Below are 26259 nucleotides of genomic sequence, written 5' to 3' on the forward strand. Positions count from 1 at the left end.
TATTATACATTACAAAAATAGGATATAGTTGTTATAGAAGCGCCAGGCGTTAAGCTGAGTGATTGGAGCTGGATTGTATTCAGTAGCAAAACGGTTTGAAAACAGACAAGGAAGAATTGCTTCTCTTATTGCACAAGTTCAAGCTGTAAATCCCCATTTCATTCAGTTTCTAAACGTTTTCTCCCTACTGAATACAACCCTGGGTCCTCAGGTTCTTCATTCAGTGACATTGAATGTGACCCCTCCCACTCGCTCCCAAATAAGGAATCATGCCTATATAGACCACGCCCCCCTCATCCAAGAATGACATGCAGCTCCTCTAGTGCTCTATATCTAGGCCGGATATATACAGGTTAGGACAACGCAATAATCAATCATTCCAGCGCCACTGCTGATTCTACTGGATTAGCATTGAAAATGTGACAATCGGTCGGAAAAATAAAGGGTCTGTAGATAACTAGAAACACGTTTAAATGAATAGAATGACAGTAAAACAGTTATGCTATGTGTTTGCTGACTAGTTAGCTGAAATTCACTACAATTGTGTTCATTTTCCATTTGATGGCAAACTTTCTGTACAGTTAACATTCACTTGCAGTCATTTTCACTCGCATTGCTAGTCCCATTGTTTAGAATTCTTCTGCATTTATGCGAAGACTTATGGAATATTAGAATCCTCTTATCCTAACCTGTATATTTTTGACCTAGGCCCATACCAGGAAGTCAGGTAGACCAGGAAGAGAAGTTAGGACTTAAAGAATTAACGCAATAATAAGAAATATAATATTTAAAAAATTATAAAAAAATAACAGAGGAGCTGGTTAGTGGATGAGTATGTAGAGAGAGTAAGTGTAGATGGAGGGAGGGAGAGAGAGAGAGGGTAGAAGGAGAGAGGGAGAGAGAGAGAGAGAGCAAGAGGGTAGAGGAGAGAGAGAGAGAGGGAGGGAGAAAGGGTAGAGGAGGGAGGGAGGGAGAAAGGGTAGAGGGAGGGAGAAAGAGAGAGGGTAGAGGAGGGAGAGAGAGAGGGTAGAGGAGGGAGGGAAGAAGAGCGAGAGGGTAGAGGAGGGAGGGAGGGAGAGAGAGAGGGTAGAGGAGGGAGGGAGGGAGAGAGAGAGGGTAGAGGAGGGAGGGAGGGAGAGAGAGAGGGGTAGAGGAGGGAGGGAGGGAGGGAGAAAGGGTAGAGGAGGGAGGGAGAGAGAGAGGGTAGAGGAGGGAGGGAGGGAGAGAGAAAGGGTAGAGGAGGGAGGGAGAGAGAGAGAGGGTAGAGGAGGGAGGGAGGGAGAGAGAGGGTAGAGGAGGGAGGGAGGGAGAGAGAGAGAGAGGGTAGAGGAGGGAGGGAGGGAGAGAGAGAGAGAGGGTAGTGGAGGGAGGGAGGGAGAGAGAGAGAGAGGGTAGAGGAGGGAGGGAGGGAGAGAGGGTAGAGGAGGGAGGGAGGGAGAGAGAGAGGGTAGAGGAGGGAGGGGGAGAGAGAGAGAGAGAGAGAGGGTAGAGGAGGGAGGGAGAGAGAGAGAGAGGGTAGAGGAGGGAGGGAGAGGGTAGAGGAGGGAGGGAGAGTAGAGGAGGGAGGGAGAGTAGAGGAGGGAGGGAGGGAGAGTAGAGGAGGGAGGGAGGGAGAGTAGAGGAGGGAGGGAGAGTAGAGGAGGGAGGGAGAGAGGGTATAGGAGGGAGGGAGCAAAGGTGGAGTGCTAGAAGTGCAACATAAGTAAGGGAGAGGAAGGGAGAGAGAGGAGTTATTGCTGGGCGTAGTAGCATGGTTTCTGCTGTCGGTTGGAGTAGGGATAACAGAGGGGAGGGATGGAGGAAAGAGGAGTGAGAGTAGTTATTGTTGTGGGTAGTATGGCTGTGGTGGTGGTTGCTGGGGCTGCTGTTGGTAGGTGTAGGGGTGCTGCTGTGTGGGGGGGACCCCAGGGTAGACCCCCTGTCCGGGTGCTGGGGCCTGCTGATAGGGGACGTAGGGCTGCATGTTAGGCTGCATAGTGGGGGGCATGTTGTACTGGCCATAGGCTGCATACGGGTTATAGCCCATAGGCATCTGGTAGGCATACCTGGAGATACAGAGAAAGACAGGTTAGTGTGTATAAAAATGAGAAGACAGGGAGAGTTAGAAGAGAGAGAGAGTTAACAGAAGTGAGACGCACACAGCCTGCCAACTGGGACAATAACAATATTGATTGATTTGATTGACTCACCCGGGGTAACCCTGGTATGTGGGGTAAGGCGGTCCCTGGGCCTGTGAGGGAGGGGCCATGGGTGGGGGGTTTCCTGGTTGAGGCTGGTTACTGGGAGGGTTGCCTGGTGTGGAGGCGGCCTGGGGGGTGAAGGCAGGGGGAGGGGGCCGCTCGGGAGGCTGGGCCTTCACCTGGGGCTGCTGAGGCTGCTGGAAACGGAGGAGGGAAAGATCAGAGGTCAATAAAAAAAATCTGTCAAAACAGATAAATAGCAAACCTTGTGACAACTGCTGATATAAAGGGGTTAACAGATATTTCTTTGATTGCTTGAAAAGGGATATTTTTACAACGTCACAATAAGAGACAATATTCCGGTCATGTTTCTGTCGTGATTGAGGGAGTTGGTCAGGCTGAACCTGGGTGCGTCGGGCTGTGGCCCGTCAAGACCAGGTAAAACTGCTCAAATCAAACAGTCATTGTCAACAAGGCAGCATGGTGCATCGTTCACAAACATACAATATATGTTTGAATTTTCAAACTAGTTTTCCTTGGTAAGATAAAGCACACGTTTATTTTATCAAGAGCAAACACTTTAGCGTGTGAAAATGCAAATCGTAAGTCATTACTCCATGTGCTTCACATACGTCACTCTGTTGAGCCGGCTTCGCTATCGGCTTTGATAGGGCCACACGACTCCCACCCGGGAGACAGCTCGGTTACAAAACTAATGCAATCACTTTCACCCGATGCAAGTTTCACCCACCCAGTAAACCGGGCAAGTTTAATTGAATCCTCACTGGCACAGAGCTGCCCTCTGATTGGCTCCTCCCTCCAGCCCACCCAGCTGTGATTGGCTACTTACGAAGACAGTCCTTGGTGCGGGGGTTGGTCCAGTGGCGGTGGGGGTGGGGTTAGTCTGGTAGGCGGGGACAGAGAAGGACGGGGCACTGGGCTCTCTGGCGATGCTCTGCTGCAAATCCCTGGGTGGGTAACAACAGCAATGTCAGTCAGTGGTCACCAAGGCAACCCCAACATCAGTTGCTCGTCATGATCACTTCTAGTTCACATAAATCACCAATCACATAATCAATGATATTTCAGTAATAACATAATACAGTGATTATTAGAAATATTCATAACAACTGAAGCATCGTGACTGAGACCACATACTTCAGCAGTTCATCCCGTTCTGTCTTACGGGCGAAGACGATGTCACTGCACTTGTTCTGGAACTTCAGCAGGATCTCTGTGAGGTCATTGTAGAACTACAGAGAGCGAGAAGGTGATTGGTCAGACTGAGAGACAACCAAAGTCAACCAATCATCAAGCCCTTGTCAAGTTCAGCCGGTTGTGTTTTTCCGGGGTTAGAACAAAAATGTGTATTGTTGGGTGACACCGTCTTAGAAACAGCCCTCCTTTTCCCTGGACAACCCACCCATTCCCTAGAAACAACCCTCCCTGCCGTTCCCTAGGCGACAGTTACCTTGGTGCCCTCTTTGAGGTTGCTGGTGATCTCGACGTAGCTGTCGTGGGCCGAGGCCAGCTTCTTCAACACCTCCTCACGCTCATTAGCCTCCGAGTTGGACTGCTTCAGACTGGAGAACTCCTGGTGAGATGCCTGTGGGGGAGTCAATCAACAGTTGGAGATGGAAGGAGAGAATCGATAAAGTAACATTTCTCACCACCTGAAAAAAGTATTTGTGGAAATTGTGTATAGGGGTGTTTAGGCGAGTGTGTGTCTGTGTGTGTAGCCTACCTGCACGTTGCCCAACAGCTCTTCCTGAGAACGGAGGCTGGCTTGAACCCTCTGGCTGTAGCTGCCGTATGATTGGTCCAGCTGGCTCATTGACAATGCCTCCTCATTGATGGCCCCGTCCTGAGCCAGAGCTGTCAGGAAGCTGGAGGACATGTCAAAGGTCACGCACTTAATCTCCGTCTCCAGCGCCTCCCTCTCCCTTTTCACCTCCTCTAGCTGGGACAGCTGAGAACGCAACACACTCACAACCTAGAGGGAGAGAGGAGAATACACAGTTAGAGAACACACACACACACACACACACACACACACACACACACACACACACACAATCCCTCACCTCGCTGCCCTGCAATGTCTTAGTAGGGTTGGCTGAAGGTATGGCAGCGGTGAGTTCAGCCTCAGGTTTACAGAGGAGAGCGATCATCTCACAGTGTGTATTATAACGCTCCCTGACCACCTGGTCAGCCTGCACTGCCTTGTCCAACACACTACGGAAGTTACCACCCTCTGGACCGCCGGAGGTAGAGAAGCAGAAATAAATATCATTCGATTCCAAGGTAGTACACAACACCACACATATCAGTATGTTTGTTTTTGGATGTGTGTGTAGGCATGAGTGTGTTAGTGTGAGTACCCGCTCTGAGTGGTTTGTAGAGGTCTTCAGAGGGAGTTCTGTTCCAGCGTTGGCTGAACTTGGATCTCAGCTCGCTGTCTGTCGACTCCTCATCATCCAGCATCTTCAGAGACTACAAACACACACACACACACACACATTAAACATCATGGGTATACGAACGTGTGTGTGTGTGTGTGTGTGTGTGTGTGTGTGTACACACACACCTCATCCAGGATCTCTCTGTTGCGTGTCAGTAGTTCCGGCAGGTCTCTGATCAGTTGCTCTATGCTCTGCAGCCCCCCCTGCTGGACGATGGCATGGGCCTTTTCAATAATGGATTGTGGGATAGAATCTCCAGACAGGTCCTCCAGGGCCGCAGGCAGGTTCAGAGACGCCAGGACACTGTTGTTAAATTATCAATACATGATCAATATAGACATGCCAACACACTCTTTAATTATTAACACAATTCACCACCAATAAATACGACATACAGTGTACAAAACATTAAGAACACCTGCTCTTTCCATGACAGACTGACCAGGTGAATCCAGGTGAAAGCTATGATCACTTATTGATGTTAAATCCACTTCAATCAGTGTAGATGAAGAGGAGGAGACCAGTTAAAGAAGGGTTTTAAGCCTCAAGGCAATTGAGACATGGATTGTGTATGTGTACCATTCAGAGGGTGACAAAATATTAAAGTTCCTTTGAATGGGGTATGGTAGTAGGTGTCAAGCGCACCGGTTTGTGTCAAGAACTGCAACGCTGCTGGGTTTTTCACACTCAACAGTTTCCTGTGTGTATCAAGAATGGTCCAACACCCAAAGGACATCCAGCCAACTTGACACAACTGTGGGAAGCATTGAATCAACATGGGCCAACATCCCTGTGGAACGCTTTCCACACCTTGTACAGTCCATGCCCTGACGAATTGAGGCTGTTCTGAGGGCAAAAGGGGGTGCAATGCAATATTAGGAAGGTGTTCCTAATGTTTTGTACACTCAGTGTATGATGACGTAACCTGTTGATTTGATTGACAATGTAATGTGGCGCAGTGGTCTAAGGCACTGCATCACAGTGCTAGCTGTGCCACCACAGACTCTGGGTTCGAGCCCAGGCCGCAGCCGGCCGCGACCGGGAGGTCCATGGGGCGAAGCACAATTGGCCCAACGTCGTCCGGGTTGGGGAGGGTTTGGGATATCCTTGTCTCATCGCGCACTAAATCAAATCAAATTTGATCAAATCACTAGCGACTCCTGTGCTGGGCAGTGCATGCTGGGCAGTGCATGCTGACCAGGTCTCCAGGTGTACGGTGTTTCCTCCGACACATTGGTGCGGCTGGCTTCCTGGTTGGATGTGCGTTGTGTCAAGAAACAGTGCGGCTGGGTTGGGTCGTGTATCGGAGGACGCATGGCTCTCGACCTTCACCTCTCCTGAGTCCGTACGGGAGTTGATGAGACAAGACTGTAACTACTAATTGGATACCACGAAATTGGGAAGAAAAAAAGGGGTTAAAAATAAAAAAATTAATAAAATGTAATGTATTGAAATCAATAGAGTAGCCAAAAAAACTATTGAATTGTTAAATGATCAAAGTAACATCCATACCCGTTGCAGAGGTTAGTAGCTTCCCTCATGGTTCCTACCAGTCTGTTGACGGTCTCAGCCTTCCTCTGGCTGTACACACTCATACTCTGCTGCACAGCCATGGGCACCATCTTCTCAAACAAGTCTATATACACACACACACACACACACACACACACACACACACACACACACGTCACAAACTAACCCACACATTTACAAACTCTTTTAGACATCCACACAAAAAGCAAAAGTGTGCCCCCCCCCGAACTTGGTGCTGAGTGGTCGTGTGTGTACTCGGTCTCTCACCAGTGAACTTGGTGCTGAGTGGTCGTGTGTGTACTCGGTCTCTCACCAGTGAACTTGGCGCTGAGCGGAGGCGTGATGGCGGTAGCCTTGACCAGCGCTGCCTTGCCGATGTGTTCCAGGTCTTTGACCTCAGGGACGCGGTCGTGGTAGATGAAGTCGTTGTCCTTCTTAGCGGCGGTCAGAGCACGGCTGATCTTATCACTAAGGTCTTTCACACTGACGTACTCATCATAGCGAGACGCTACCGTTTTCACCAGCTCTGTAGCATGCTGCAGGGAAGGAGGGAAGAGAGGAGTGCATGATAGTCGGATCCTTCGCACTGTCAATCATAAAGCAGGGCTAGAGTCTTCACTAATTAGTTTGCTGAGGGATGGAGAGAACGAGAGAATAGAGAAGAGAAAACAAAGTATGAAGACTTTGGTTGAGTGGTTGTGTTTACAGTGGCAAGAAAAAGTAGGTGAACCCTTTAGAATCACCTGGATTTCTGCATAAATTTGTCATAAAATCTGATCTTCACCTAAGTCACAACAATAGACAAACAGTCTGCTTAAACTAATAACACACAATTACATGTTTTCATGTCTTTATTGAACACACTGTGTAAACATTCACAGTGCAGGGTGGGAAAAGTATGTGAACCCTTGGATTTAATAACAGGTTGACCCTCCTTTGGCAGCAATAACCTCAACCAAACGTTTTCTGTAGTTGCGGATCAGACCTGTACAACGGTCAGGAGGAATTTTGGACCATTCCTCTTTACAAAACTGTTTCAGTTCAGCAATATCCTTGGGATGTCTGGTGTGAACCGCTCTCTTGAGGTCATGCCACAGCATCTCAATCGGGTTGAGGTCAGGACTCTGACTGGGCCGCTCCAGAAGGTGTATTTTCTTCTGTTGAAGCCATTCTGCTGTCGATTTACTTGTGTTTTGGGTCGTTGTCCTGTTGCATCACCCAACTTCTGTTGAGCTTCTATTGGCAGACAGACAGCCTTACATTCTCATGCAAAATGTCTTGATAAACTTGGGAATTCATTTTTCCGTCGATGATAGCAAGCTGTCCAGGCCCTGAGGCAGCAAAGCAGCCCAAACCATGATGCTCCCTCCACCATACTTTACAGTTGGGATGAGGTTTTGATGTTGGCGTGCTGTGCCTTTTTTTCTCCACACAGTGTTGTGTGTTCCTTCAGTTTCATCTGTCCACAGAATATTTAGCCAGTAGCGCTGTGGAACATCCAGGTGCTCTTTTGCAAACTTCAGACGTGCAGCAATGTTTTTTTTGGGACAACAGTGGCTTCTTCCGTGGTGTCCTCCCATTAACACCATTCTTGTTTAGTGTTTTACGTATCGTACTCGTCAACAGAGATGCTAGCATGTTCCAGAGATTTCTGTAAGTCTTTAGCTGACACGCTAGGATTCTTCTCAACTTCATTGAGTGTTCTGTGATGTGCTCTTGAAGTCATCTTTGCAGGATGGCCACTCCTAGGGAGAGTAGCAACAGTGCTGAACTTTCTCCATTTATAGACAATTGGTCTTACCATGGACTGACTTTTAGAGATACTTTTGTAACCCTTTCCAGCTTTATGCAAGGCAACAATTCTTAATCTTAGGTCTTCTGACATCTCTTTTGTTTGAGACATGGTTCACATCAGGCAATGCTTCTTGTGAATAGCAAAATCAAATTTTGTGAGTTTTTTTGTATTAAATGGGGCAGGGTAGCGCTAACCAAAATCTCCAATCTCGTTTCATTGATTCGACTCCAGGTTAGTTGACTCCTGACTCCAATTTGCTTTTGGAGAAGTCATTAGCCTAGGGGTTCACATACTTTCTCCAACCTACACTGTGAAGTTTTTAATTATGTATTCAATATAGACAAAATACAATAATTTGTGTGTTTTTAGTTTAAGCACACTGTGTTTGTCTACTGTTGTGACTTAGATGAAGATCAAATTTATGCAGAAATCCAGGTCATTTCAAAGGGTTCACATACTTTTTCTTGCCACTGTGTTTGGTCATAGGAAAATCACTACATTTTCAGGTCAGCTACACTGTAAGAACCACTGAGTTAGAGTTGCGCTGTGTGTGTGTGTGTGTGTGTGTGTGTGTGTGTGTGAGTGAGTGAGTGTACCTGCAGGCGAGCGATCTCCTCCCCAAAGTGTTTCTTCTGCTTGGCGAGGATAGACTGGTGTAGCTCAGCGTTGGCCTGCATGATGCAGTGTTTAGCTGCCAGCACCGGCAACACCTCCTGGAAATAAATACACTGACCAGGGAGAAGCAACCACAGAGCAGTGCGCATACGCACGCACACACACACACACACGGGGCAAACCATCCACAGGGCAAACCAAAACACATACACGCAAACAAAGGGAAAACCAAAGAACAACACCGCCAAGAGCAAATCACGAACGAGTTTCACGTCACAGAAGCCAAATCAGGAACACGCGCACACACACACCACCACGAGGGATGCAGAGAGCGGAGGATAACGGGAGAGAGAACAGGACAGGACAGGCAATGAGTGAGTGATTAACCTTTCTGCAACATTCACCCAAACTATTACAAAGTAGTGTGTGTGTGTCTGCAAAGTCCAGCCCATGTATTCCCACCCCAGACCGTGTGTGTGTGTGTGTGAGAGAGAGTCTGTGAGCGTCTTTTAGTAGTAAGACAGGTCAGTCAGATTTCAAACACACATCATTTCAGAAGCTCATTATTAGGTAGTGAGAGACCAGTAAGAATGGGAGTGAGACCGTGAAAGCACCAATGAGAATACAGCCCAAGTAGTGAACAAGAACAACCAATGAGAAAACATCCCAGGTAATGAATAACAAATCAGAATGGAGACTATGGTAATCAACCAATCGGAACAGAGATAGAGAAATGGGGAAAGTTACACACCCTGAGTGTTATCCTCACACACTCACACACACACACTCACACACACCTTGGGCAGGTTCTCTTTGTACTGGCACTGCTTGAAGGCGTCGCTGTAGAAATCTGCCGCCTGATTGGCCAGTTTAGCGATGATGGCGTCCTTCATCTTATCTGTAGGGCAAACGATACCATGGTTACTTGATTTATGCACACACACGTGTAAAGTGTGTGTATAGCATGCGTGTGTGTGACGTATCTGTGTACCTGAAGTAGCCTTGAGAAAGAAGACTTCCTGTGCCTGAGCCAGCATGATGAGACTGAGGGTTCCTACGGTCTCAGGAGAGATGTCCATTGTAGGCTCTCTGTTCAGAGCCGACAGCACTGTGTCCTTAATGTGACCAAATGCTCCACTCGCTAACTGGAGGGGTGGAAGAGGGAGAGAGAGTGTATGACAGAGAGAGATGGAAAGACAGACAAGGGCAGGGGGGGGGTTATTGGTTATATTATTACTACGTAGAATTTAAGTATTATTATAAAAAAGGTAGTCATTGGCTGTAATATCATTAGCAGTACTGTAGTAATACCTGGTAGTAATATCAGTATTACTATAGATTATGGTAGTATTTGGCTGTAGTATTAGTAGTACTGTAGTAATTAGATGTGGTATAAATAGTAGTGTTACTATAGAACCTGGTAGTATTACTATAGTAGTACCTGGTAGTATTTGGCTGCGGCCTTCAGTCCTTCATCACTGTCCAGGTTTTGTTCTGAAGCGATTTGACTTGCCAACGCTGCTCCATTGAACAACACACATGTCTTCTCATAGCCCAGACTGGCCAGGGCTAAAACACACAAACACACACCTGTCCATCAGGCTGACATACCTCACAATAGGGTTACAGAGATCCACCTCTCGCTGTGAGATAGCACACGCCAGCCCAGCTCTACACATGCCATAGACGGGTAATCATTTAAGTATGTTGCAGGGTTTCCATTAGGAACATTTGGCACTGGACAAGTGACCTGAAAGATTTGACATTTATCTGACATTTGAGAAATGTACCGGTCATCCATATGCATTGGGAAAGTAAGCCATTAGGGCATCCATCCACGCAGCCAGCGCAATCAATAAACAAGGGCTATTGGCCAAATGAGCCACACTTACGTGTCCTTAAAACCAGCCTTTTAACAAATTACAAAAACACTATCCCTTGTTTCGATGTTTAGCATATGCAGAACTTTATAGCCTATTGTTTTATTGGTTTTTACTTTCCTCAAATATCAATTGTCCACCTCACGGTTTAGCTGTCAGAGATTTGATCACTAAATACATCAGGGCATTGCATTCATAGGCCTATAGGTGTCTGCTGTAAGATATTAATATTTAAAAGATCAAATGCGCTAAATAGACCTTACAGTGAAATGCTTACTTACAAGCCCTTAACAATCAGTTAAAAAAAAGTGTTAAATTATTTACTAAATAAACTGACGTAAAGTAAAAAAAATAACAAAACTGTTAAAAGAGAAACAAAATAACAGTAGCGAGGCTATATAAAGGGGTACTGGTACAGAGTCAAGGTTAGTCGAGGTAATATGTACATGTAGGTAGAGGTAAAGTGACTAAACATAGATAATAAACACAGAATAGCAGCAGCGTAGAAAATGGGGGTGGGGTCAATGCAAATAGTCCGGGTAGCCATTTGATTAGCTGTTCAGGAGTTTTATGGCTTGGGGGTAGAAGCTGTTAAGAAGCCTTTTGGACCTAGACTTGGCGCTCCTGCACCGCTTGACATGCGGTAGCAGAGAGAACAGTTTATGACTAGGGTGGCTGGAGTCTGACAATTTTTAGGGCCTTCCTCTGACACCACCTGGTATAGAGGTCCTGGCCCCAGTGATGTACTGGGCCGTACGCACTACCCTCTGTAGTGCCTTGCGGATGGAGGCCGAGCAGTTGCATTTACATTTTAGTCATTTTAGCAGTTGCCATACCAGGTGGTGATGCAACCAGTCAGGATGCTCTCAATGATGCAGCTGTAGAACTTTTTGAGGATCTGAGGACCCATGCGAAATCTTTTCAGTCTCCTGAGGGAGAATAGGCATTGTCATGCTCTCTTCACAACTGTCTTGGTGTGTTTGGACCATGATAGTTCATTGGTGATGTGGATATCAAGGAACATGAAGCTCTCAACCTGCTCCACTATAGTCCCATCGATGAGAATGGGTGTGCTCAGACCTTTTCCTGTAGATCATGATCATCTCCTTTTCTGGATCACATTGAGGGAGGTTGTTATGCTGGCACCACACTGCCAGGTCTCTGACATCCTTCCTATAGGCCATCTCATCGTTGTCGGTGATCAGGCCTACCATTGTTGTGTCGTCGGCAAACTTAATGATGGTGTTGGAGTCGTACTTGGCCATGCAGTCATGGGTGAACAGGGAGTACAGGAGGGGACTGAGCATGCACCCCTGAGGGGCCCCTGTGTTGAGGATAAGCATGGCAGATGTGTTGTTACCTACCCTTACTACCTGGGAGCGGCCTGTCAGGAAGTCCAGGATCCAGTTGGAGGGAGGTGTTTAGTCCCAGGGTCCTTAGCTTAGTGATGAGCTTTGAGGGCACTATGGTGTTGAACACTGAGCTGTAGTCAATGAATAGCATTCTCATATAGGTGTTCCTTTTGTCCAAGTGGGAAAGGGCAGTGTGGAGTGCAATAGAGATTGCGTCATCTGTGGATCTGTTGGGGCGGCATGGAAATTGGAGTGGGTCTAGCGTTTCTGGGATAATGATGTGAGCCATGACCAGCCTTTCAAAGCACTTCATGGCTACAGATGTGAGTGCTATGGGTTGGTAGTCATTTAGGGAAGATAGCTGGGTGTTCTTGGGCACAGGGACTATGGTGGTCTGCTTGAAACATGTTGGTATTACAGACTCGAACAGGGAGAGGTTAAAAATGATAGTGAAACACTTTCCAGTTGGTCAGCGCATGCTAGGAGTACACATCCTGGTAATCAGTCTGGCACTGCGGCCTTGTGAATGTTGACCTGTTTAAAGGGGTTACTCACATCAGCTTCGGAACGCGTGACCACACAGTCGTCCGGAACAGCTGGTGCTCTAATGCATGCGTCAGTGTTGCTTGCATTGAAGCAAGCATAGAAGTGATTTAGCTCGTCTGGTACGCTCGTGTCACTGGTCACCTCGCGGCTGTGCTTCTCTTTGTAGTCCGTAATAGTTTGCAAGCATTGCCACATCGGACAAGCGTCGGAGCCAGTGTAGTACAATTCAATCTTAGTCCTGTATTGATGCTTTGCCTGTTTGATGGTTGGTGGTGGGGCATAGCGGGCTTTCTTAGAAATGTCCGGGTTAGAGTCCCGCTCCTTGAAAGTGGCAGCTCTACCCTTTAAATAGTGCGGATGTTGGCTGTAATCCATGGCTTCTGGTGGGGGTATGTACAGTACCAGTCAAAAGGTTGGACACACCTACTCATTCAAGGGTTTTCCTTTATTTTCAATATTGTAGAATAATAGTGGAGACATCAAAACTAAGTTCATTAGAGTTAACTGCACCTCAGAAATTGCAGCACAAATAAATGCTTCACAGAGTTCAAGTTACAGACATCTCAACATCAACTGTTCAGAGGAGATTGCGTGAATCAGACCTTCATGATCGAATTGCTGCAAAGAAACCACTACTAAAGGACACCAATAAGAAGAGACTTGCTTGGATCAAAAAACACGAGCAATGGACATTAGACCAGTGGAAACATGTCCTTTGGTCTGATGAGCCCAAATTTGAGATTCCAACTGCTGTGTCTTTGTGAGACGCAGAGCAGGTGAACGGATGATCTCCGCATGTGTAGTTCCCACCGTGAAGTATGGAGGTGGTGGTGTGATGGTGCTTTGCTGGTGACACGGTCTGTGATTTATTTATAATTCAAGGCACACTTAACCAGCATGGCTACCACGGCATTCTGCAGTGATATGCCATCCCATCTGGTTTGCACTTAGTGGGATTATCATTTGTTTCTCAACAGGACAATGACCCAACACACCTCCAGGCTAAGGGCTATTTGACCAAGAAGGAGAGTGATGGAGTGTTGCATCATGTTAGTCATTTTAGCAGACGCTCTTATCCAGAGCGACTTACAGTAGTGAGTGCATACATTTCATACATTTTTCTCAGATGACCTGGCCTCCACAATTCACCGGACCTCAACCCAATTGAGATGGTTTGGGATAAGTTGGACCACAGAGTGAAGGAAAAGCAGCCAACAAGTGCTCAGCATGTGGGAACTCCTTCAAGACTGTTGGAAAAGCATTCCAGGTGAAGCTGGTTGAGAGAATGCCAAGCGTGTGCAAAGCTGTCATCAAGGCTAAGACAGTTTTTTTGTTACTACATGATTCCGTATGTTATTTCATAGTTTCGATGTCTTCACTTTTATTCTACAATGTAGAAAATAGTAAAAATAAAAGGAAAAAAAACCCTTGAATGAGTAGGTGTTCTAAAACCTTTGACTGGGACTGTACGTACGGTCACTGTGTGGACGATGTAATCGATTCACTTATTGATGAAGCCAGTGACTGATGTTGTGTACTCCTCAATACCATCGGTAGAATCCAGGAACATATTCCAGTCTGTGTTAGCAAAACAGTTCTGTAGCTTAGCATATGTGTCATCTGACCACTTCTGTATTGAGCGAGTCACTGGTGCTTCCTGCTTTAATTTTTGCTGGTAAGCAGGAATCAGGAGGATAGAGTTATGGTCAGATTTGCAAAATGGAGGGCGAGGGAGATGTTTGTACGCATCTCTGTGTGTGGAGTAAAGGTGGTGTAGAGTTTTTTTCCCTCCTCTGGTTACATATGTAACATGCTGGTAGAAATTAGGTTAAAATGGATGTAAGATTCCCTGCATTAAAGTCCCCGCCCACTAGAAGCACCACCTCTGGATGAGCATTTTCTTGTTTGCTTATGGCCTTATATAGCTCATTGAATGCCGTTTTAGTGCCAGCATTGGTTTGTGGTGGTAAATTGACAGCTACGACAAATATAGATGAAAACTCTCTTGGTAAATAGTGTGGTCTACAGCTTACCATGAGAAACTCTACCTCAGGCGAGCAAAACCTTGAGACTTCCTTAATATTAGATTCCGAATAGCAGCAGTTATTTACAAATAGACACCGACCACTGTCTTACCGGAGGCAGATGTTCTGTCTTGCCGATAAACGGAAAACTCAGCCAGCTGTATGTTATCCATGTACTTATTCAGCCACGACTCAGTGAAACATAAGATATTACAGTTAATGTCCCGTTGGTAGGATAGTCTTGATCGGAGCTCACCCAGTTTATTATCCAATGACTGTACGTTGGCTAATAGGACTGATGGTAGAGGCGGACTACCCACTCGCCGTCGGATCCTTACAAGGCACCCCGACCTACGTCCTCGCTATCTCCGTCTCTTCTTCATGCGAATGACGGGAATTTGGGCCTTGTCCGGTGTCTGAAGTAAATCCTTCGCATGTACACACGTTAAAGAAAAGAATCTCCGTCAAGTACGAGGTGAATAATCGCTGTCCTGATTTCCAGAAGCTCTTTTCGGTCATAAGAGATGGTGGCCGAAACATTATGTACAAAATAAGTTACAAATAACGTGAAAAACACACACACAATAGCACTATTGGTTAGGAGCCCGTAAAACGGCTGCCATCTCATCCGGTGCCATAAATATAAAAGAAAGAAAAGCTTAGGCCTAGCCCCAGAGAGAGATGGAGATATGCTGGCGGAATGATATGACAGGACATGCATTTCTTTATCCTTGTCAGATATGCTACTGCATCTGCTATACAGATATATACAGCTAATTCGTACATTTTCTATCAGAATATTTTTTTATAAAGATAAGCATTATATTGTTAGATTACAGGAGTAACTCTGGTAGGCCTAAAACATTCTTCCTCGCCTCAAGTTCAAGGAGTGTAAGTCAGTTGGACTGCCGGTACGCACTGCCTTCATATCATAGGCTGGCAGTATAATAGCCAGACCAAAAGTAATTAAGTCCAGCCATTGTTTATAGAGTAAATACGAGTAGGATATTATATTGCGGCTAACACAACATTACAGTTGGAACTTAATTTAGCTAAAGAAAATGGCTCAACAGAATTAAACAAAATACTTAAAAACTTTTTTAAACAAAAGCTTTGAACAGGCTATGACAGCAATAGGCGAACGATATTAATTTTACAACAGGCCTACTTATAACATAACTAAACACAGAGCATACAATTAAAAAGACAAATCAAACTGAATTTAGCCAACAAAAATGACTAATCAGAATGAAACAAAACATGTTTTGCATATTTAAAGAACTGGTTTAGATGAATAAATAGGCCTAAAATAATAACAATGAGCGAGTTGCACAGTAGCCACAACAACGTTTCTCTCATCTTTGTCACCTACAATATTAAAACTTGTCCATCCGGAGGACATTCCCCTTGTAGGCATACTCTCTAACTTCCATTTTATTTAAATGCAAAAGGTCTCCATCTTCGCAATCAACAGTAGCCTAGGCCAAAGCTCCTCTCTCCTTAGCAGCAGGTGCATGTACATAAGGCAGAGTGTAATGAGTGAGAGAATGGTGCTGAAGCGCAAAATCTGGGTTCATGATAGGCAGCCCTGGGCAGTTTGGCCGTCTACGATTTAATTTATTGTCACTTAATTTATTTGATCGGCCAAAAGCCGGGTAACGGAAACCCTGATATGTTGAAAAAGACAAGGAGCGAACACCCATCATATAATATAACTGCCTCCTACACCTACTGGAACAACCATGCCCGCAGGCCTCGTATGTGTGTGTGTGTGTGTAGCGTACCTAGTTTGACTGAGCCCCCGAACAGTGAGCCCTTATCAAAGGCATCTTTCCATGTGAAGGTTAGACACAGCTGCAGGAACACAGAAAGAGAGATTAGCAACACCATCAAACAAACCTTATTTTTTATTAGCATTTCATGTGTGACGTGATTCTCTGTACCACGCAGACACATACTGTATTCTATTGTTTTCAGCAACAGTGTGTATTTTGTATTGAGTGGATGAGAGGTTATATGTACCTGGTTTTCAGAGAAGGGAAACTTGGGCTCCACGGCACACAGCTGATCATAATACCTACAGAAAAGAGAGATGGTCAATAACACAGTCAATAACAACTAGGCTTGGGCGGAATCCAGATTCTCACATCTGCCTTGTGCCATACCAGGATACTCTGGAATTTTGTATTTTTATTGAACCTTTACTTAACTAGGCAAGTCAGTTAAGAACATTTAGTTAAGTCAGTTAAGAACACAATTATTATTTACAATGGATGGCCTAGGAACAGTGGGTTAACTGCCTTGTTCAGGGGCAGAACGATAGATTTTTACCTTGTCAGCTTGGGGATTTGATCTAGCAACCTTTCGGTTACTGGCCCAACGCTCTAACCACTAGGCTACCTGCTGAATGCTTATGTAAATGTGATATTTCAGGGTTGTTTTTATTTATACTCAGTAAGCACCTTTGGCAGCCTCGAGTCTTCTTGGGTATTACGCTACAAGCTTGGCACACCTGTATTTGGGAAGTTTCTCCCATTCTTCTCTGCAGATCGTCTCAAGCTCTGTCAGGTTGGATGGGGAGCGTTGTTGTACAGCTATTTTCAGGTCTCTCCAGAGATGTTTGATCGGGTTCAAGTCCGGGCTCTGGCTGGGCCATTCAAGGCATTCAGAGACTTGTCCTGAAGCCACTCCTGAGTTGTTTTGGCTGTGTGCTTAAGGTCGTTGTCCTGTTGGAAGGTGAACCTTCACCCCAGTCTAAGGTCCTAAGCAGGTTATCAAGGATCTCTCTGTACTTTGCGCCATTCATCTTTCCCTCGATACCGAATAGTCTCCTAGTCCCTGCCGCTGAAAAACATCCCCACAGCATGATGCTGCCACCACCATGCTTCACCGTAGGGATGGTGCCAGGTTTCTTCCAGATGTGACGCTTGGCATTCAGGCCAAAGAGTTCAATCTTGGTTTCATCATACCAGAGAATCTTGTTTCTCATGGTCTGAGTCCTTTAGGTGCCTTTTGACAAACTCCAAGCGGGCTGTCATGTGCCTTTTACTGAGGAGTGGCTTCTGTCTGGGCACTCTTCAATAAAGACCTGATTGGTGGAGCGCTGCAGAGATGGTTGTACTTCTGGAAGGTTCTCCCATCTCCACAGAGGAACTCTGGAGCTCTGTCAGAGTGATCATCGGGTTCTTGGTCACCTCTATGACCAAGGCCCTTTTTCAACAGATTGCTCAGTTTGGCTGGGCAGCCAGCTCTAGGAAGTGTCTTGGTGGTTCCAAACTTCTTACATTTAAGAATGATGGAGGCAAATGTGTTCTTGGGGACCTTCAATGTTGCAGAATTGTTTTGGTACCCTTCCCCAGATCTGTGCCTTGACACCATCTTGTCTCGGAGCTCTACGGACAATTCCTTCGACCTCATGGCTTGGTTTTTGCTCTGACATGCACTGTGAACTGTGGGACCTTATATAGACAGGTGTGTGCATTTCCAAATCACGTCCAATCAATTGAAATTACCACAGGTGGACTCCAATCAAGTTGTAGAAACATCTGAAGGATGATCAATGGAAACAGGATGCACCTGAACTCGATTTCGAGTCATATTTTTATTTATTTTATTTCACCTTTATTTAACCAGGTAGGCTAGTTGAGAACAAATTAGTGCCTTTGATATTTTAAGTAGAAATTTTGCACAAATATTTGAAAAGCCTTTTAGATTAAATTAAGTTTCCTTCAATATAGTGAACAGGGAAAATTCAATAAATCAGATTTTTTTATATGAATAAAGCATCCTCTGTGACTTCTAGGAAGATTTTAACCAGTTAACCCCAAAATGTCTCCAAGTTTACACCATCATTGTAAAGCCCTAGTTATTCTGAAGATTATTATTTATTTAATGTGATTCAGTCTAAGGTCAAATAAACATGTTCCTCATTTTAAGGTCAACCCTGTTACATGAACGTAACTCTCGTTTAAATATGGTGAAACTATTCCTTAAAAAAAAGTAATAATTCTAAACAAACATTGACCATCTAATAGCGAAATCAAAGTGTTAAAGCAGATGAGCTCGTTCTACTCCTTTTGGCCAAATTCTGGTGTTTTGTGGTGAAAAACTGAGCAGGTCGAGCATAACACGTCAACCCGTTACCCATAGATAGGAGGCTAGAATATATATATATATTTTTTTAATATTTAGAAATATATATTTTTACCATTTTATTATAGGGCTGTGACGATACCAGTGTCACAATATTTTTTCTATGGCAAAAATGTAAACACGAACCAGTCCAAACTCTTTGGTCCTTTAAAAAAACGTCTGTATGTAAAATATTGCATATACATGGAAAATAAATAAATGTGACTCTGGATGACAACATAATGTTGTTAGGGCGGTTTTCCTAAAGAAGATAAATCCACTTTGTGTATTGTTTCCTTGCCGCGACACTAATGAGTATTGCAATTAGTGATACACCGATGACATTTTTGGCCGATATCCAATATTTTCCTTGCCCCCAAAAAATGATACCGATAACCGATATTTAAAATGTTAGCGGCCTTTTGAACATTCTAGTACAGTTAAATAGTTAACACACACATGGACGCAGCGGTCTAAGGCACTGCATCTCAATGCAAGAGGCGTCACTACAGTCCCTGGTTTGAATCCAGGCTGGATCACATCCGGCCGTGATTGGGAGTCCCATAGGGCGGTGCACAATTGGTCCAGCGTCGTCCGGGCCGTCATTGTAAATAAGAATTTGCACTTGCCTAGTTAAATAAAAGGTTACACACACACACACCAAAAAGTTATTTTGTTGGCATTTATGTGTCCCCATTACCAGTAAAACATAATCAAAACCTATTTCTTTCACTTACTTGCTGTGCTGTTTCATTGTTCAGTCGTTTCATTCTCAACCAGGATTTCTATGGAACGCCGTTTGAGTCTTTGCGTATCAAAAAAGATACGTCAACTAACACTACATAATCTGTTTCAGTAGCTATAGTTAGCTAGCTAGTATAATTATGCTAGCTAACTATATAGCTAGGTGTCATCATCTAAAATAACCCTAATTTATAAGACAGTTCTTTTTTTATTAATGGTGGTTGGGACCCATCTCTGTGAAGCTAGCCACAATAAGGATTAGCCACAATAGTGGACTTTGCGGTTAGCCTTCAAAATAAAAGTATGGCATAATTCTACTAGTGTATTTATTTGCATCACTGTCAATTACATACTTTTATTTTGAAGGCAAACCGCAAATTCCACTATTGTGCCTAATCCTTATTGTGGCTAGCTTCACAACACATAACCCAGTCCGGTCGAGCCTCACTAGCCAGATGAAGCTAGCTGGCTGCTTATAACGTTAGCTTTGGGCAACAGGGTTAAGTAGCTGGCTAGTTATTTATTTTCATGAACCGAAGTTAAATTTCATTGTAAACACATTGTTCGTGGCCGGTGTTTGCTTGTTTGCAGACTTTTTGTACAGCTTTGACAGTGCTACTGTATCTTTTTTGACACGCAAAGACTCAAACGGTGTTCCATAGTATGTAGGTCGTGAAGCTAATAGCAGTGAAGCTATTACTGTGTAACTCCGGTAGGGCAACATCGGAAAAATAGCGCACTTGGTAGTGTTAACCGGTGCTCGACCAGTTGGCGAAAGCCAACATCACCCACGACAGAGAACGGTTGATTATCAAGGGCAATGAATTCCATTATCTTGGCTTTAATGGATTTCGCCTTTGAGTTGTTTCGCTGAAATTTTGACTTATTGACTGCTCGAGCCACACAGCAGACATTGTTGGCTAGTTTAGGAATGCTGTGTTGCACATATAGCGCAAAATTTTACGTCATGTACCTTCGTTATATAGGTATGCACGTCAGCTGTGACATGGTTTTGCACATCGACCGATACCGATGGTGGCATTTTTAGCTAATATCCGATGTGTTCACCAATATATCATACATCCCTAATTGCGATACTGGTATTGTCCTGGACAAAAGGCACCTAATTGGCGGAACAACCCTTGTACTATAGTTGACTCTCAGGTCAGAGAGAGGTAATGAAGGAATGTGAAGGAAGGATGGAATGAGGGGTACTTGCAGAAGTGCAGTGTGAGAATGGGAAAAGAAGGAGAGAGGGAGGGTAGAAGAGTAGGGAGGAAGGGAGAGGGAGGGTAGAAGAGTAGGGAGGAAGGGAGAGGGAGGGTAGAAGAGTAGGGAGGAAGGGAGAGGGAGGGTAGAAGAGTAGGGAGGAAGGAGAGAGGGAGGGTAGAAGAGTAGGGAGGAAGGGAGAGGGAGGGTAGAAGAGTAGGGAGAGGGAGGGTAGAAGAGTAGGGAGAGGGAGGGTAGAAGAGTAGGGAGGAAGGAGAGAGGGAGGGTAGAAGAGTAGGGAGGAAGGAGAGAGGGAGGGAGGGTAGAAGAGTAGGGAGGAAGGGAGAGGGAGGGTAGAAGAGTAGGGAGGAAGGAGGAAGGAGAGACGGAGGGTAGAAGAGTAGGGAGGAAGGGAGAGGGAGGGTAGAAGAGTAGGGAGGAAGGGAGAGGGAGGGTAGAAGAGTAGGGAGGAAGGGAGGGTAGAAGAGTAGGGAGGAAGGGAGGGTAGAAGAGTAGGGAGGAAGGGAGGGTAGAAGAGTAGGGAGGAAGGGAGGGTAGAAGAGTAGGGAGGAAGGGAGGGTAGAAGAGTAGGGAGGAAGGGAGGGTAGAAGAGTAGGGAGGAAGGAGAGAGGGAGGGTAGAAGAGTAGGGAGGAAGGAGAGAGGGAGGGTAGAAGAGTAGGGAGGAAGGGAGGGTAGAAGAGTAGGGAGGAAGGGAGGGTAGAAGAGTAGGGAGGAAGGGAGGGTAGAAGAGTAGGGAGGAAGGAGAGAGGGAGGGTAGAAGAGTAGGGAGGAAGGAGAGAGGGAGGGTAGAAGAGTAGGGAGGAAGGGAGAGGGAGGGTAGAAGAGTAGGGAGGAAGGAGAGAGGGAGGGTAGAAGAGTAGGGAGGAAGGAGAGAGGGAGGGTAGAAGAGTAGGGAGGAAGGAGAGAGGGAGGGTAGAAGAGTAGGGAGGAAGGGAGAGGGAGGGTAGAAGAGTAAGGAGGAAGGGAGAGGGAGGGTAGAAGAGTAGGGAGGAAGGAGAGAGGGAGGAGAAGAGTAGGGAGGAAGGAGAGAGGGAGGGTAGAAGAGTAGGGAGGAAGGAGAGAGGGAGGGTAGAAGAGTAGGGAGGAAGGGAGAGGGAGGGTAGAAGAGTAGGGAGGAAGGAGAGACGGAGGGTAGAAGAGTAGGGAGGACGGGAGAGGGAGGGTAGAAGAGTAGGGAGGAAGGGAGAGGGAGGGTAGAAGAGTAGGGAGGAAGGAGAGAGAAGAGTAGGGAGGAAGGGAGAGGGAGGGTAGAAGAGTAGGGAGGAAGGGAGAGGGAGGGTAGAAGAGTAGGGAGGAAGGGAGAGGGAGGGTAGAAGAGTAGGGAGAGGGAGGGTAGAAGAGTAGGGAGGAAGGGAGAGGGAGGGTAGAAGAGTAGGGAGGAAGGGATAGGGAGGGTAGAAGAGTAGGGAGGAAGGGAGAGGGAGGGTAGAAGAGTAGGGAGGAAGGGAGAGGGAGGGTAGAAGAGTAGGGAGGAAGGAGAGAGGGAGGGTAGAAGAGTAGGGAGGAAGGAGAGAGGGAGGGTAGAAGAGTAGGGAGGAAGGAGAGAGGGAGGGTAGAAGAGTAGGGAGGAAGGGAGAGGGAGGGTAGAAGAGTAGGGAGGAAGGGAGAGGGAGGGTAGAAGAGTAGGGAGGAAGGGAGAGGGAGGGTAGAAGAGTAGGGAGGAAGGAGAGAGGGAGGGTAGAAGAGTAGGGAGGAAGGGAGAGGGAGGGTAGAAGAGTAGGGAGGAAGGAGAGAGGGAGGGTAGAAGAGTAGGGAGGAAGGGAGAGGGAGGGTAGAAGAGTAGGGAGGAAGGGAGAGGGAGGGTAGAAGAGTAGGGAGGAAGGAGAGAGGGAGGGTAGAAGAGTAGGGAGGAAGGGAGAGGGAGGGTAGAAGAGTAGGGAGGAAGGGAGAGGGAGGGTAGAAGAGTAGGGAGGAAGGAGAGACGGAGGGTAGAAGAGTAGGGAGGAAGGGAGAGGGAGGGTAGAAGAGTAGGGAGGAAGGGAGAGGGAGGGTAGAAGAGTAGGGAGGAAGGAGAGAGGGAGGGTAGAAGAGTAGGGAGGAAGGGAGAGGGAGGGTAGAAGAGTAGGGAGGAAGGGAGAGGGAGGAGAAGAGCGGTCGCTAGGTGGGTGCACTGAAGCGTTTTAGGTACAAACAATGATTACCATGGTTACACTAAGATTAGCAAGGTTGTGACTACCTGGTTATGCTATGGGACCAAAGTATATACAGAGTTTGCATTTTTGGGTACATTTCCATTGGATCCATTACACCGGGGTAGTTAGTGGAACATGCGCACCTCAAGTATTTGATGGAAAACAAATAATTATTTACAGTTTAGAGTTCTGTCCTAGCCAGGTCTGCTGGTGACTAGACTACTGCTGCTGACACAATGGCGGTCTGTCTGCAGGGCTGTGAAAGGGATATTGAATACAAGGCCCGTTGCCATAGCTACCTGGCACATGGCTCACTCTGTACATGAGCTGAGAGCTAAGAGGCTACATTGCTAAGATTCACCTCCTAGGCATCTACCCACTCTGTATTGCAAAGCATAGCCAGAATGTTAACATACTGTAGGCCAGCAATAGCATGTCCCTATCCCACCTTGTAGTTAGGAAGCCTATGCTAACAATGAATAAGTTCCTCCAGCAAACACTCCTTAGAGCAAACAGAGATGCCAAGGCTCTATTGTAATGCACTAGTATTAAATAATGCTCTATGGACAATACAATGCTAAACTATTAGTCAATTGATTCTATACAGGGGAGCAAAGTCTAAATCCTGCTCATATCACTAGTAGCCTAGTATATAGAATAGATGACTGGCTGGAGAAACTGGGGATAGAAAATCAATAGGTCACCACTCCAATAGGTCACCACTCCAAGAAAATCAGAGGATAGAAAATCAATAGGTCACCACTCCAATAGGTCACCACTCCAAGAAAATCAGAGGATAGAAAATCAATAGGTCACCACTCCAAGATGTGTGTGGTGATATCACACAGGACTGGAGACACATCTTCTTTGGTAGGGTAGAGGAGGTTTGTTAACCAAATAACAGTCCAGTTTCCTCCATGGAACTCTATGCAAAACACTCCTACCATCTCCCAGTGTGGGTATTCTTTTTAGATGAGATGGCTCGGATTTAGCTGAATAATGCCTCTGAGGCAGGCAGACTATATTATATGTACATGATATAGCATAGCCTATTTCTACTCTGAAAGTTATGTAGTGTTGAATCCTCCCACCTAGATCTTGGATCAGTTGAGTATCTATCAAGAAGCGATAGTGAGGGACCTTCCAAGAGGTCTGAGTCTTTATGGCACAGGAGGTAATGCTAGCCATCCTGAAACCACCCCCACATAACCCTCCTGAAACTAAGATTACTTGTATAATGTTATAATAACATATCAATAAACACTCACTAGAAACATGGAGATTTTGATGACGTTAGAAAATTTGACAATGACACATTCAAATTTGATATTGGGGCTGGTCAAACTGACTCATGAGGATGCCAGCTGGGAAATACCCCTGTCAGAAGATAGATACCCTACCATTACACTTGTTTACACATCTGCACTGTAGTCTGAATGCAACTATGGTTACATTAAGACACTGTGGAGCGGGCGCAAGATATGGGTCAGAAAAAGTACCTCAATGCAGGGATAGGATATGCCACTGTAATCCACATTTTACCTTTATCCACACTGCTCAATCGAGAAGATTGAAATACTGCTTGTTTTCCCATAAAACTGCCCTTTCCGTCCCCAGGCTAGTTAGCAAAATGACTGCGATGGCTACTGCTAGTTAGCATGAGGACTACAGGGCATTTTTCAATCTTCTCAATGGAGCAGTTTGGATAAAGGCATATTTTGGAGTACAGTGGTATATCCCATCCCCATATCTGTGCAGGCTTTATGGTGTCTTAATAGAACCATGATTGCGTTCTGACCACAGTGCAGTGCACTGTAAACAAGCGTAACTGTAGGGTCGGTAACTTCTGACAAGGAAATAGCCATTACTTAATTGCCACTGGTTTATGCTAATGTTTATTGGAATTGGCTAACATGAAAGTTAGTTAACTACCTAGCTAAACAAGCTAGCTAGTTACTTTACTAATTGACAGCAGGTTCATTTCACATGTAGAAATCGTTATTGAGCAATTACAGTAGGCATCACATGGACATTGATTGTCAATGCGTTAACTTGTCATAAATTGTTAAACACATGACTCAAAAGGGAAAAAGTGCTTCCGAGAATTTCAGGGTGCGGCAATGGAGTTAACTAGCAGCCTAGCATTTCCAAACAAGTGAAATAGCTAGTTAAGTGTTAGGTGGCTAGCTGGAGTTAGCTAGTTACGTCAGTGCGGCAGTATTCAAACCTCAGGAGGATTTCCAGCGAGCTTTCGTGTTTGTCGAGCGGCCTCCCCAGAGCACTCTTGCGCAGCTTGTTCAACTCCTCCACGGATCGGATATACTCAGCTTGATCCTCGCCCGTTGGGTATGTCGCCGTAACGAATTTCGAGAGCGGTTTAACTAGTTCGACTTCAGACGACTTCTTTAACGGGACAGAAATAAAAGTCGCCATTTTTGGCCCGCGAAAAGTAACAAATAAAATGTGAAAGGACTATCAATCGGACAAAAACAACAAGCGACTCCTCACTTCCTGGATTCTGCTGCAAACGTCAGAAGACGTTGACGGATAGTGCGAGCTGCGCAGACGCAGTGAGGGCTGGACAGGGGCAAGACAGGTTTCTGATATCTCGATGTATTTTTTTCTTCATCTTATTGGATGCTAACATTAAGGGCTATATTTAGACAGGACATGTCTATGATTATTTATATTTTAAAGGTGCAATATGCAGAAATCGCTCCGCCATTTCCTGGTTGCTAAAATTCTAAAAGTTTGCCTAATTTCAGTTATGTAGTGTAGAGAATCATTGTACGATCTTAACTGCTGTGAAATATATTTTCAATAGCCAAAAATATTGTATTTTCAGCTGTTTGAAGCTGGTGTACAAAACCAAAAGTACAAGAAGCAAAAATATACTTAAGGGACACATACAAATAGCGCCCATTGAACATATCTACTGCTTCTGAGACATATCTACTGCTTCTGAGGCTTCTGAGACTCTATGTGAATTTGATCAGGTTGCCCAAAAAATACATATTACAGCTTAATAAACTCAGCAAAAAAAGAAATGTCCTCTCACTGTCAACTGCATTTATTTTCAGCAAACTTAATATGTGTAAATATTTGTATGAACATAAGATTCAACAACTGAGACATTAACTGAACAAGTTCCACAGACATGTGACTAACAGAAATTGAATAATGTGCCCCTGAGGGGGGTCAAAATCTAAAGTAACAGTCAGTATCTGGTGTGGCCACCAGCTGCATTAAGTACTGCAGTGCATCACCTCCTCATGGACTGCACCAGATTTGCCAGTTCTTGCTGTGAGATGTTACCCCACTCTTCCACCAAGGCACCTGCAAGTTCCCGGACATTTCTGGGGGGAATGGCCCTAGCCCTCACCCTCCGATCCAACAGGTCCCAGACGTGCTCAATGGGATTGAAATCCGGGCTCTTCGCTGGCCATGGCAGAACACTGACATTCCTGTCTTGCAGGAAATCACGCACAGAATGAGCAGTATGGCTGGTGGCATTGTCATGCTGGAGGGTCATGTCAGGATGAGCCTGCAGGAAGGGTACCACATGAGGAAGGAGGATGTCTTCCCTGTAACACACAGCGTTGAGATTGCCTGCAATGACAAGCTCAGTCCGATG

General features: G+C 45.6%; 1 protein-coding gene across 3 annotated transcripts; it reads right to left on the bottom strand.

The window, feature by feature from the left end:
- Positions 1–1558: 1558 nt before the first annotated feature.
- On the bottom strand, positions 1559–25166 carry LOC106588745 (programmed cell death 6-interacting protein). 3 transcript variants are annotated; one of them, XM_014178072.2, is made up of 18 exons: positions 24853–25166; positions 16410–16464; positions 16172–16241; positions 10027–10154; positions 9577–9730; positions 9383–9483; positions 8567–8698; positions 6489–6711; positions 6155–6278; positions 4768–4945; positions 4562–4673; positions 4265–4434; positions 3925–4173; positions 3652–3786; positions 3339–3433; positions 3031–3148; positions 2190–2374; positions 1559–2045 (listed from the first exon to the last, which is right to left on the bottom strand). In XM_014178072.2, the coding sequence occupies exons 1-18, from the start codon at positions 25056–25058 to the stop codon at positions 1820–1822; spliced, it is 2661 nt and encodes an 886-aa protein (XP_014033547.1). In that variant the 5' UTR covers positions 25059–25166; the 3' UTR covers positions 1559–1819. The 3 variants fall into 3 exon arrangements, with proteins under 3 accessions (XP_014033547.1, XP_014033546.1, XP_014033548.1); XM_014178071.2 differs by having other exon boundaries at positions 2190–2377; XM_014178073.2 differs by having other exon boundaries at positions 1560–2045; positions 2190–2377; positions 8567–8683.
- Positions 25167–26259: the final 1093 nt, after the last annotated feature.

Source organism: Salmo salar, chromosome ssa27 (genome assembly GCF_905237065.1).
Source record: "Salmo salar chromosome ssa27, Ssal_v3.1, whole genome shotgun sequence".
NCBI lineage: Eukaryota > Metazoa > Chordata > Actinopteri > Salmoniformes > Salmonidae > Salmo > Salmo salar.